Source organism: Corythoichthys intestinalis, chromosome 16 (genome assembly GCF_030265065.1).
Source record: "Corythoichthys intestinalis isolate RoL2023-P3 chromosome 16, ASM3026506v1, whole genome shotgun sequence".
NCBI lineage: Eukaryota > Metazoa > Chordata > Actinopteri > Syngnathiformes > Syngnathidae > Corythoichthys > Corythoichthys intestinalis.
In genome coordinates, this window is record NC_080410.1 from 35,365,500 (window position 1) to 35,379,600 (window position 14,101).

Consider the following 14,101-nt stretch of genomic DNA (forward strand, 5'->3'; position numbering starts at 1 on the left):
TTTTATTGCACCAGGTTATATGTGACAATATTACCAAATAGTTAATATTATTTCAAAAATTGAGTTTTATTTTTGGTTCATATTGCATGCTTTATCAATCGTATAAGTTATCAATTTGTAAGGGCATACGTCACTATTTTTAAGATTGCCAACTGCCTCGGGTTGACAGGTATGAGTATTGGTCCTCATGGGAAATGCAGTCTTCCTTAAGGCAAAACATTACTGCTTTTATCCACTGGCGTCGCTAAAAGCAACCAAAACTGGAAAATTACCAAGTGTTTATTTAAAGCAAATATTCTGCTAACTGTGCATTTGCTGTAACACCATCCAGGATTGAGCCAACACAAGTCAAAAATGGTCCAAGTTTTTGTCATGCTGATTTCATCCTGCTTTCCGTGTATTTGGGTGACCTTAATGGCACAGTGGCTGATCTAGTACATCTTTGAATCAAGGCCGGTAACAATTAGTCATATGGGACGTGTCATGTTAGCAGAAATGGGTCAAATTTTTATTGACCCACCTCAACATGTTGATTGGTTACTGTGTTGATAAGACTGTTAACCGATCATTGTCTATTGTGCCTTGTCAAAAGTGTGTGTGAGCAATGGGAAGAAAAATGTGAGACGTTCACAAAATTCGGTGCTTTCCAAACTTGTTCGCTACAAAGCTCCTTCAAACGCAGTTTTATCAATCTTGATGTGAGTTTCATTCCCAGTCGTAATTAATGTTGAAAATACACTAAAAGTAGCAAATGACGGGGTTTTTTGGTGCTCAAAATCATTTTCCACCATTGGCGTGATTGCCCTCTTAAAGTACGTGAATGCGTCATTAGAGCATGGTGCAAGGCGAGCCAATCAGAAGCCGGGACACATCGGCCGGGTCTCGGCAGATGGGAGGCGGAAGACAAAACTCGGCGAGAGGCGAGCAGCTCCTCTCCGGTACCACTTGCTTCTTTCCGAGTCGAGGCTCAGTCTGAGAAGCGGGAAATTAAAAATAAATAAAGCGGACGCACTCCAGTGTTTAAACCTCTTAAAAACTCGTCGTCGGACTACACTTCAACACAAGGTTGGTACCTTTTGTACTTTGCGTGAGGTCCATTTTCTTCCTTGGTCAAACGATAGAGAACAAGTTGAATTGACATAACGTTACAAACTAGTCGAATATTAAATAAATTTAAAAAAAAAGTCATTATTTCAACTTTAAATGGCATTTAAAGTGTTTAAGCCACTAAAAAAATAACTAACTAATGAATGGAACAGGCTAGCATGCTTGCTAATTGCTGAATTTTGCATGAATTTTCCTAGACCATTTTTAGTTGAATTCCAGTTTCATTCAATCTGTCCTGTGTTTTTATCTGTAGCGATTTGGAATTCTATATATGGACATCCGTCATGCTCAAAATGTGCACCTTTCTCATCAAAATGAAGGATGTATTTCACTGCTGTTCCAGGAGAAACTGTTTCCAATCTATCCCAGTCCAGTATTATTGGCGCACTGCCAGCCAGTGATAATCAATAGTGTACAGTAGTGCCATTTATAATCCCCGTTAAGAAACAGCGGTGAAATGAAGTGGAGCAGATGCTCCATCGCGGTGATAAAAGGGGCTTGTCATTTTAGATTAGGGGAAAAATAGTCAATGGCTGCTCTGTAAAACGATTTAGTAAAGATATGGTATTTTTAATCGAACGTCCATATTTCACGGGAGAGGCTAGAGAAATGTAGGCTTCAACAATCAGTGTAAGTATAAAGGTCAACCTTAGTAATACAATTACAAGTCTCCATTACTGGCAATTAAATTCTTTGTCTAATTCAGTGACCCCTCGTTTTTCGCGGTTAATGGGGACCAGAACGCGCCGCGATAAGTGAAAAACCGCGAAGTACCGCCCCCCTCCCAAAAAAAAATTTTTTGTGTGTGTGTGTGTTCAGTGTATTTATTCAGATTTAGCATTGGAAAGAGATCCATAGAAGACATGTTTTTTCACTTCTTTCCCCAAAGTATCATTTTAAAAACTTGTATGTATGTATGTATATGGCGGAAAACACTCCTGTGACTTGAAGTTCCACTCTGAGACCCCCAATTTGGCCAAATTTCAAAATTTTCCAATATGCATTTGTGATACATCTTGGGAAGCTTAAAATCTCAATTTTCTGGGGGAAGAAAATTTTTGAACAAGAGGGCATTTAAAAAAATATATAAACAGCAAAACCCTAACTGGAGATGAGAGCACTCGAGAGCAGAATTAAAGATGCCCGATTTTAACGAGATATTATCGCGTACTTACCTTGTTTCGATCCAAAAACTCCATTTAGCATGTATCATCGAGTGTCAAGACACAGATGTGAATGGCCATAGCCGGATTTTGGAGGGATTTTATGGGTGAAACATAGTAATATAACAAGGGTCGCGATGCAGAAATCTTAGACATCAAGGAGTGGTCGAGATGTTCTTTTTCATATATTTACCCTTTAAATTTTTTTTTTTTTTTTTTTTTTTTTTTTTTCTTTGTTTGGACACTGCAGAATGTAGTTTTCAAAGTATCAAGTAGGAATAGTGTTAAAAAAAACGTTAGCTTTCGGTATTGTTGCTCACTTGGATTTCGATTCTTTAGTTTACAATGGCAATACATACAAAAATACACAATTACAAAATAACATCTTGAAAAAATTGGCAGACTAACTGCCATTTACTATAAGTGGGACAGTATAATTATTATTTGTTGTATTTTCGTATTATGTTTCATTTAATGTGGAAGCCTTTATTTGTGCACATGTGAAAATGAAAAGCAAGCAAAATGGCAACAGTGAATATGATATGACTAATCTAACAATGCTGAATCCAACTGCTCCCTGTTAAGATTAAGATAAGGTATGTTTTTGTTTGAGCTAATATGTTTGTTTATGCATTCGTTATTTAGTATAGAAGTATATTTAGCAGTTTTTTGTGGGAATATGTGTTTGAACGATTTGTTAAGAGCATTGTGAAAAAAAAAAGTTAACATTTTACAGCATTTAAACTAGCGGATGTTTGCTTTGCAAGTTAGCCCATTGTTCTTTTTGTTGTACTTGGATCCTCATTTAGTTCTTTTTTTTTTATACTGTTTGAGGCGAAGCTCAGGTATTTTAATTTAGTTTTAAATGCATTTATTGCTCTCGGGAAATGAAAGTAAAATTCTGCATAGTTTGAAGAAACACTAAGGATTTTTATTTTGTATTCACATTTAATGCTCTTTTGAAAGTGTAATTTTAGCAAGCCAAAAATAAAGTTATTGCAGGCATAAACACTTGATTCTTTGTTATACATCTCCTTAAATTTATTCTGCAGCGCATTAAATGTTCGTAATCCGATTATTCGAACTAACAAATCTATATATTTAATCGATAAACTAAATAATCGATAGCTGCGGCCGTAGGTTACATTCATATAGGATAGGGGTCTCAAATTTGTGGCCCAGGGGCCAATGCAGCCAACGGAACAATATTTTGCGGCCCCCATTTGACATTCGTCAATTGGTGTTTTCAATGTCAGTTTCCCTTTTTTACCAACTCCCACAGTTTGTACTCTCTAACCTGGGCTGGCAGTGAATGAGTTAAGCTAAAGATAACTTTTGAATAGATGTCCACTGGAGTGACCACTCTCCTTGAAAGGGTTAACCAAGTAATCAGAGCCTGTTCATCTGCTGGTCCTACTCCAATTAGAGAGCAATATATCCTGAGTGCTAAATAATTGCCTCTTATGTTATTAGTGCAGAGAAGCATTTGCTTTCCTGACCAGACCTGCCTTCCCTTCTTTATATTCATTTTTTTCATCTGGATACCCGATAGCCGCCATGTCCGCTAAAGCCATCTCAGAGCAAACGGGCAAGGAGTTCCTGTATAAGCACATCTGCACCTCGGCGACAGTCCAGAACCGCTTTCGCTATGCCAGCGTCACTCCGGAGACCGACCTGGACCGACTGGCGCAGGAGCACCCCTGGCTGCTCACGGAGGTTTGGATGATTTGTCGATTTTTAAAAGTGGGATGAGATGCTCGCCATCTACTTTGTTTTCATGGACAGCAATGAAAATTTTTAGCTGACGTCATGGGCTGTTCTGTATAGAAAATAGTGGTGTGACAAAATATCGAAATGGTGATATATCGTGATTAGGCGTGTGCCGATCAGTGTTGTTAATAACGGCGTTACAATATAACGGCGTTACTAACGGCGTTATTTTTTTCAGTAGTGGGTAATCTAAATAATTACTTTTCTCATCTTGGCAACGCCGTTACCGTTACTGAGGGCGGAAAGGCATGCGTTACTATGCGTTACTATATTGGTCGAAAAGTCTGAGGGAGACGGACTCACCGAGACGACAGAGCAGAGCAGGCAAGAAAGTTGTGACGCCGAGCAAACGCGATGCTAGGTAGCTCCAATAATACATGTTGTAGCCGATAGCCTACAAACTACGCCCGCATGTTATGGTAGATATGGTACACATGGTAGATATCCCATATACTGTATATAGATATAACTAGATGCAAAATGACAGACATGGTACTAAATGCGTTAGTAGACAGCCGCCATCTTGAAGCAGTACACTTTTTAGGACGGCTCTGTTGTAGAGAACCCTCCTAGCGAACCTAAGTAACTTTTTATATAAAATACTTCTAAATCGGCAAAATCTTGATTTGAATCTATCTTTAAATGATGAAACAGTTTTAAAACTTTCATATGTCGAAAGTAGAGAGAAGGGAACTAATGCAATAATGGGAGCAATTCTCACAACTTTTAACAGTTGATTCAGGGTAAGGGGTAAATTAGGGTAAAGAATTGGGCTCGGGCCAATTGTACCAAAAACCTTCACAAAAAACTTCACATAGTGTGGCCAATGTTTTTTTTAATGTTTTTTTTAATGTTTTTTTTTTTTTTTTTTTGAGGAAAAAAAAAAAAAAGTAATTATCACCAATTACTTTGCCAAGTAACTAATTACTCTTACATTCAGGTAATTGAGTTACTAACGCAATTACTTTTTGGGAGAAGTAATTTGTAACTATAATTAATTACTTTTTTTCAGTAAGATTAACAACACTGGTGCCGATATGACAATCTGATGGTATGATAACCTTAAGCCAAAATATCACAGTTTCACGGTATCACTGTATTGCAATTACAGCTCTAATTTGAGATATCTGGGTTAAAAGAACTTTGGAACAGGGTTTTTATTTTTCAAAACATTAATAAATTGGAACATAAGTATAATATTAAGTTAAAACAAATAAAAAAACAACAACAAAATATTCTAAATAAAATTAAAATAAATGCAGACGTTTAGGTGAGCCTAAACCAACAGTCACAGCTCAACATTATTACCATCAGAACAAAAATAATAGAATTATTTTCCATTAAACACGCGTGTGTATGACTCGTATCATGTTTACAATATACACACACATAATTTCTCAACACAGACAGTTGCCCGAGAGAAAAACACCACGTTTTACCACCGCTAGGCACACTAAACACGCTGGAGTTAAATCTCTTAGCTGGTGGGAAACGTTCATGACTGGGTTCACTAACCTTTATTTTGTATAAGTGCGAAATCATGTTGGAGGTATTGCCTCCTCGGCAGCCACCCTCTGCAAACATGTTTTACATGTCGGTTGGCCCTCCTCTAAGCTACGGCCGTCTGTAACTTTTCTGTAGCCGAAGTTTTTCCATACCAGGGATTTCGTTTTCTCCGATGGGGGTCAAACATCGTGACACGGAGCAACAACCGGTGGGGGAGGGTTGAGCCTTACAGCTGTAAGCGAGGGATTTTCTCCATGCATTTTTGGGACTAGAAAAATAGTTAATACCTTAGGGACAGTATGACGGAAAATTTTTGCAGTTTTGAAACCTTAACGTTTTCATACCACGGTATACCTTGAAACCAGTAATCGGCACATGTCTAATCGTGATACTTTGCATCCCAAAAGGTTATCGATACGTCAATGCCAAGAATCGAGATATCGTTTTAAAAAGGTGTCTATGTTAAAAAAACAAAACAAAACAAAAAAAACGACAACAACTTGCTACTAGGAGTGGGAACCTCTTGGTACATCACGATACGATACGATTAGCGATACAAAGCTCACGATAACGATGATCTGACGATATGGCGATACAACGATTATCGATACATTGGTCAGGAAATCATTCTAGGATATTCTACAAACAACTAATTAACAGAAAAACAAGCTTCTAGTGTGAATTGGAATTAGGTTATCACTAGTAGACGTCCAATCCATTTGAACTGGGAGAGTGGCATTCGTTCATTCGCTGCCATCCCTCCCACTTCAAACGGATCGAACGTCTATGGCTGTCAGTGGCAGTCAATGCTAGGCAATTAGGTAATTTTGGGCCATTTATGGTCTCACTGGAACAGCACCACACAAAAGTTCCAGCATCATCACCTTGTCTAATGCAAATTCTTGACTCTTGACACCTTGTCCAATGCAGATTCTTGACTCTTGACAAGGTGATGATGCTGGAACTTTTGTTTGGTACCGTTCCAGTGAGATTTACAAAGATGATTGCCTGAAGAAGACATCAAAATTCCCTCAGTCCTTGATGATACGAGGCTGCATGTCAGGCAAAGGCACTGGGGAGATGGCTGTGGTTGAATCTTCAATAAATGCACAAGTTTACATTGAAATTTTAGACAGCTTTCTTATCCCTTCCAAGATGACAATGCATCATGCCACAGAGTTAAAACTGTTAAAGCATTCCTTGGAGAAAGACTCATCCAGTCAATGTCATGCCCTGCAAATAGCCCAGATCCCAACCCTATTGATAACCTGTGGTGGAAATTGAAAAAAAATGGTCCACAGCAAGGCTCCGACCTGCATTGATGATCTGGCAACTGCAAGAGAGTTGGCACCAAATTGATGAAGAATACTCATCAAGTCCATGCCTCAGAGACTGCAAGCTGTCATAAAAGCCAAAGGTGGTGCTCCTAAATACCAGAGATGTGTTTTGATTGTTATTTCTTTGTTTGTTTCTCATCATTCCATTTTTTTCCCTCTGGATGGAGTGATTCCATAAATATTTCCCTGCACTTACTTGCTCTAAAAAATTAACATTTACTGACCACCACAATGCTTTTTATTCGTTTCTTTTAGTGTTTCTGAATGCTAGAGAGTTGCACTTTTGAACCAATTCATTATTTTTTTCAAGATTTCTATCTGAGTTTGTTCGACATGATAAAATGTCTGAGTGAGTGCTCGTCCGAGACTGGTGATTGCATACTTTCTGCTAGGGGTTGTATTACGGTGGAGGATTGTAATAACAACTTGCTGGTTCCTTTTTTTTTTTTTTTTTTAATAAACACTGACACATTTTAAAACGATATCTCGATTCTTGGCAGGAGCATATCGATAACCTTTTGGGATACAAAGTATCACGATATATCACCATTTCGATATTTTGTCACACCCCTACTTGCTACCATATCTTCCACCAAAATAGTGTCTCAGTTAACTCTTTGGCTGCCATTGATGGCGCTTGACACCCAATCCATTCAGACTGGGAAGGACGAATTAACGTTCATTTGAAACCAGAGCATTCACAGTCACTCTTTCCGATTTTTGGGGTATTTATAGGTCACATTCTGTTGAGTTTGAGTCTCTGCCTATTTGTTCCAATTTCAGGGTCACTTCCTGTTTATTTTGGGCCCTGAAATACCCCAAAATAAACAGGAAGTTACTGAAAATCATCAGGTAATGACCTGAAATAGCACAAAATTACCTTGCTGCCAGGCATTGGCTGCCACTGACGGCCATAGAAGTGGGACGGGCCCATTTGAAGTGGGAGGGGTTCATACGCTGCCACCCTCCCAGTTCAAATTGATTGAACGTTTACTAGTGATAGACTTACTGCAGAAGGATTATTATTAGGGTTGTTCCGATCATGTTTTTTCTCCCGATCCGATCCCGATCGTTTTAGTTTGAGTATCTGCCGATTCCGATATTTCCCGATCCGATTGCTTTTTTTTGGGCTTTCACGATCATATACATTTTGGCAATGCATTAAGAAAAAAAATGAATAAAACTCGAATATATACATTCAACATACAGTACATAAGTACTGTATTTGTTTATTATGAGAATAAATCCTCAAGGTGGCATTTACATTATTAACATTCTTTCTGTGAGAGGGATCCACCGATTGAAAGACTTGTGACTTTGTATATTGTGACTAAATATTGCCATCTAGTGTATTTGTTTAGCTTCCAGTAAACGATTCTGTAGCCATGCCCAAATGCATGATGGGAAGCGGAACCATGACTGTGCGTAGTGCTACCAATTGATATATCTTTTCTGCGTTGGGAAATAGCATAAGGTGTTAAGAAACAGATCAATTGCTACCTTGCTTCCCCACATTGCTTCCCATGATATTTCTAATAGTAGGGAGAGGGATTGTAAGGCTTTTTTATTAAATTAAAAAAAGGCTCCAAAGGCTGCCAAAATTCACTTTACTCATTTTACGCTGCCTTTTATCTCTCTATATAGGTAAAACGGCGTCATTACAGATTGAGCGCGACAATGCGTGAGTGGGTCGTGCAGAGCATGCATTAATCGCGTTAAATATTTTAACGTGATACATTTTTTAAAAAATTAATTACCGCCGTTATCGGGATAAATTTGATAGCCCTATCTTAAGCCTTAACTAAAGACTCTGGACGAAGCCTTAACTAAAGACTCTGGACGAGTGTAACATATTATGTCTGTAACTTTAAATACAATTAGAAAACGATTTAATTAAAAAATATATATACAGTATATTAAAAAAGGCATGTCCGATATTTTTTTGCTGATTCCGATACTTTGAAAATGACGTGATCGGGATGCCGATCGATCGGGACATCTCTAATTATTATAGCTTCTTTTTCTATGTATTAGTTGTTTCGTAGAATGGTTTCCGAACCAATGTATCGATAACCGTTGTATCGCCAAATCATGAGATCATCGTTATTGTGACTCGTGAGCTTTGTATCGTGTATCGTATCATCAGGTACCAAAATGTTCCCACACCTAATAGAAAATTCGCAGAGAACTCTTATTTTGTGTCGCCGTGGTGTCACGTCATAGAGTTCCTGGCAGAAGCCGCAATGGCTGGACTGGAACGTCAATCAAATTAGATTTTCCAGGTACGATGGCGATGCAGAGGGCAGATATGAAAAGGGAGCACGAGAGATGTGCTGTGCTAGCATTGATTAGGAAATTGCATTAACTTTCACCGTCAGACGTGTCTTACCCTCCTCCTCTTCGTCATTGGCGAGGGCCCAGATAGTAATGGTTGCACTGTCATAAGTCATTCACTGGCTAGTAGGAGGAAGAGCGGCGCCCTCTCTTTTTCAGTGGGGGATGGATGAATCCTACTTAAGTGAATTAGGAACACGCTTGTTTTTGTGTTAGCGAGCCAAATGAGTATGATTTAGTGATTGAATAAATATTGTATTAAGTACGATAGTGCCACAAGATACGAGACTAATTCGTTCCGGAGTGGCATTTTTACCATGAATTTTTCGTATAATGAATGCATTTTACACGCAAATCACCTAATTCATTCTATACTAAAACACCACATTAAATTTGCTGTTATACCCTATGGTTGCTTGTATTTTATTTGTAATGCTTTGTCACACTAAATTGTTAGGTCCAAACTCATTCTACAGACATTATCACATGACTACTCCAGCTCATAGCAAACGTGGAATGCTAAAAGACAAGCTAGCTTCTAAGCATCGCTTGTAAGTTATATTCTTTCTTTTTCTTTATATGCACGAGCAATGTGTAGCACATTGTAGTGTGTATATTTCATTTGTTTACATTTATAGTCAAATTATCTTTCGAGTGATGAATGTCTTTTCGTATTATGATGCGAAAAAGCTTCGAAAAACTTTTTCGTAAAATTAATTTTTCATATCTATGCATGTGCTTATAACCGGTTTCAAGGTATACCGTGGTAAGAAAACGTCAAGGTTTCAAAACCGCTAAAATTTTCCGTCATACCGTCCTTAAGGTATTAGTTTTTGTGTACCATAAATGCAGGGAGAAATCCCTCGCTTGGAGCTGCAAGGCTCAACCCTCCTCCACTGGTTGTTGCTCAGTGTCACGATGGCTGGAGGAGGTGAAACTCCTGAACTTTTTCCCCCCCATCGATGAAAACGAAATCACTGGCATGGGAATACTTTGGGTACAGAATAGTTACAGACGGCCGTGGCTTAGAGGAGGATGGCCAACTGACCTGTAAAACATGTTTGTGGAGGTTAGCTGCTGAGGAGGCAATACCTCCAATATGATTTCGCATTTATACAAAATTAAAGGTTAGTAAACTTTATCATGAATGTTTCCCACCAGCTACGAGAGTTAACTCCAGCGTGTATAGTGTGTCTAGCATATGTTTTTTTTTCTTCTCTTTGGCAACTTTCTCTGTTGATAAAACGAGTGTGTATATAATGTAAACATGATATGAGTCATACACACGTGCTTTTTATGGAAAATAATTCAATTTTTGCTCTGATGGTAGTAATGTTGAGCTGTGGCTGAGGGCTTTTAGGCTCACCTAAAGGACTGCATTTATTTTAATTTTATTTAGAATATGTATATATTAGGGCTGTCAAAATTATGGCGTTAACGGGCGGTAATTATTTTTTAATTAATCACGTTAAAGTAATTAAAGCAATTAACGCACATGCCCCGCTCAAACAGATTAAAATGACAGTACAGTGTCATGTCCGCATGTTACTTGTTTTTTGGTGTTTGGTGCCCTCTGCTGGCGCTTTGGTCCAACTGATTTTATGGGTTAGTACCATGAGTGAGCATGGTGTAATTATTGACATCAACAATGGCGAGCTACTAGTTTATTTTTTGATTGAACATTTTACAAATTTTAATAAAACGAAAACATTAAGAGGGGTTTTGATATGAAATTTCTATAACTTGTACTAACATTTATCTTTTAAGAACTACAAGTCTTTCTATCCATGGATCGCTTTAAGAGAATGTTAATAATGTTAATGCCATCTTGTTGATTTATTGCTATAATAAACAAAAACAGAACTTATAGGTAGATGAGGATGCAGTGTAAAGCGCTTTGAGCGCCTTAAGGTCGAAAAGCGCTATACAAGTATAACACCATTTACCATTTATGTACCGTATGTTGAATGTATATATCCGTCTTGTGTCTTATCTTTCCATTCCAACAATAATTTACAGAAAAATATGGCATATTTTATAGATGGTTTGAATTGCGATTAATTACGATTAATTAATTTTAAGCTGTAATTAACTCGATTAAAAATTTTAATCGTTTGACAACCCTGATATATACATATTTTTTATTAATTATTTTTAACCTAGCATTATAGTTATGTTCCAATTTACTGATATGTTTCGAAAAATAAAAATCCTGTTCAATGGAAAAAAGTTTTTTTTTAAATTTTTTTTTTTCCACCCAGATATCTCAAGTAACACATTTTAGAGCTGTAATTGCAATACCGTGAAACCGTGGTATTTTTGCTTAAGGTTATCATTAGAGATGTCCCGATCGGTATGCCGATCGATCGGGTCCGATCACGTCATTTTCAAAGTATCGGAATCGGCAAAAAATATCGGACATGCCTTTTTTTAATATATATATTTTTTTTTAAATAAATCGTTTTCTAATTGTATTTAACGTTACAGACATAATATGTTACACTCATCCAGTCTTTAGTTTAGGCTTAAGGTAGGGTTATCAAATTTATCCCGTTAACAGCGGTAATTAATTAAAAAAAAAATTTTTTATCACGTTAAAATATTTACCGCAATTAATGCATGCTCTGCACGACCCACTCACGCATTGTAGCATTCAATCTGTAATGGCGCCGTTTTACCTAATATATAGCGCTAAAAGGCAGCGTAAAATTAGTAGAGTGAATTTTGGCAGCCTTTGGAGCCTTTTTTTAATTGGCTAAAACCTTACAATCCCTCTCCCTACGAGTAGAAACATCGTGGGAAGCAATGTGAGGAAGAAAAGTAGTAATTAATCTTTTTCTTAACACGCTATGTTATTTCCCAACGCAGAGAAGATATATCAATTGGTACCACGACGCACAGTCATCGTTGCACTTCCCATCATGCATTTGGGCAGAAGGTAAATGGCTACAGTATCATTTACTGAAGTCTCAACAAATACACTAGATGGCAATATTTAGTCACAATGTACAACGTCACATTTATCCTTTAAGAATTACAAGTCTTTCCATCCGAGGATCCGTCTCACAGAAAGAATGTTAATAATGTAAATGCCATCTTGAGGATTTATTGTCATAATAAACAAATACACTACTTATGTACTGTATGTTGAATGTATATATTCGTCCGAGTTTTATTCTTTTTTTTTTTTTTTAATGCATTGCCAAAATGTACAGTGGTGGTCAAAAGTTTACATACACTTGTGTAAAACATAATGTCATGGCTCTCTTGAGTTTCCAGTTATTTCTACAACTCTGATTTTTCTCCGATAGAGTGATTGGAACAGATACTTCTTTGTCACAAAAAACATTCATGAAGTTTGGTTCTTTTATGACTTTATTATGGGTTAACAGAAAAAGTGATCAAATCTGCTGGGTCAAAAATATACATACATGGATCTGAAAAAGCGAATCATTGACTTGAACAAGTCAGGAAAGTCACTTGGAGCCATTTCAAATCAGCTGCAGGTCCCAAGAGCAACAGTGCAAACAATTGTTTGTAAGTATAAAGTGCATGGCACTGTTTTGTCACTGCCACGATCAGGAAGAAAACGCAAGCTATCACCTGCTGCTGAGAGAAAATTGGTCAGGAGGGTGAAGATTCAACCGAGAATCAGCAGAAAGCAGATCTGCCAAGAATTAGAAGCTGCTGGAACATAGGTGTCAGTGTCCACAGTCAAGCGTGTTTTGCATCTCCATGGACTGAGAGGCTGCCGTGCAAGAAGGAAGCCCTTGCTCCAAAAGCGGCACCTTAAGGCTCGACTGAAGTTTGCTGCTGATCACATGGACAAAAATAAGACCTTCTGGAGGAAAGTTCTATGGTCAGACGAAACAAAAATCGAGCTGTTTGGCCACAATGCCCAGCAATATGTTTGGAGGAGAAAAGGTGAGGCCTTTAACCCCAAGTACACCATGCCTACCGTCAAGCACGGTGGTGGTAGTATTATGCTGTGGGGCTGTTTTGCTGCCAATGGAACTGGTGCTTTACAGAGAGTAAATGGGATAATGAAGAAAGAGGATTACCTTCAAATTCTTCAAGATAACCTAACGTCATCTGCCCGAAGATTGGGTCTTGGGCGCAGTTGGGTGTTCCAACAGGATAATGACCCCAAACACACATCAAAAGTGGTAATGGAATGGCTAAATCAGGCTAGAATTAAGGTTTTCGAATAGCCTTCCCAAAGTCCTGACTTAAACCCCATTGAGAACTTGTGGACAATGCTGAAGAAACAAGTCCATGTCAGAAAGCCATCAAATTGAACTGAGCTGCACCAATTCTGTCAAGAGGAGTGGTCAAAGATTCAACCAGAAGCTTGCCAGAAGCTTGTGGATGGCTACCAAAAGCGCCTAATTGAAGTGAAAATGGCCAAGGGACATGTTACCAAATATTAGCGCTGCTGTATGTGTATTTTTGATCAGAGTTGTAGAAATAACTGGAAACTCAAGAGAGCCATGACATTAAGTTCTTCACAAGTGTATGTAAACCTTTGACCACAACTGTATATGATCGGGAAAAATTATCGGGAATGATTGGAATTGAATCGGGAGCAAAAAAAATTGCAGTCAGATCGGGAAATATCGGGATCGGCAGATACTCAAACTAAAACGATCGGGATCAGATCGGGAGCAAAAAAACATGATCGGAACAACCCTAGTTATCATACCGTCTTATACAGGCACATGCCTTCATATACCGAAGCATTCGTATCTTGGGTTGTATAGAAGGGAGCTGAAGATTGCTTCTAACTCAAATTTTGACTGGCGACACAAAGCCAAAAACTAATTCAAATCAATCTATTTATTTATTTATTTATTTATTTATTTTTAAATCAAATATTGACTTACT

The 14,101-nt window shown here is 37.9% G+C and overlaps 1 protein-coding gene across 1 annotated transcript in view; it reads left to right on the plus strand.

Moving 5' to 3' along the window:
- The first annotated feature begins 855 nt into the window (after positions 1 to 855).
- aclya (ATP citrate lyase a) overlaps positions 856 to 14,101 on the plus strand; it is a 57,730-nt gene continuing 44,484 nt past the window's right edge. Inside the window, exons 1-2 of the mRNA XM_057817558.1 lie at positions 856 to 1,065; positions 3,823 to 3,986. Of these exons, the coding sequence (XP_057673541.1) occupies positions 3,828 to 3,986 (159 nt within the window). The 5' untranslated portion in view covers positions 856 to 1,065; positions 3,823 to 3,827. The remainder of the gene's footprint in view (positions 1,066 to 3,822; positions 3,987 to 14,101) is intronic.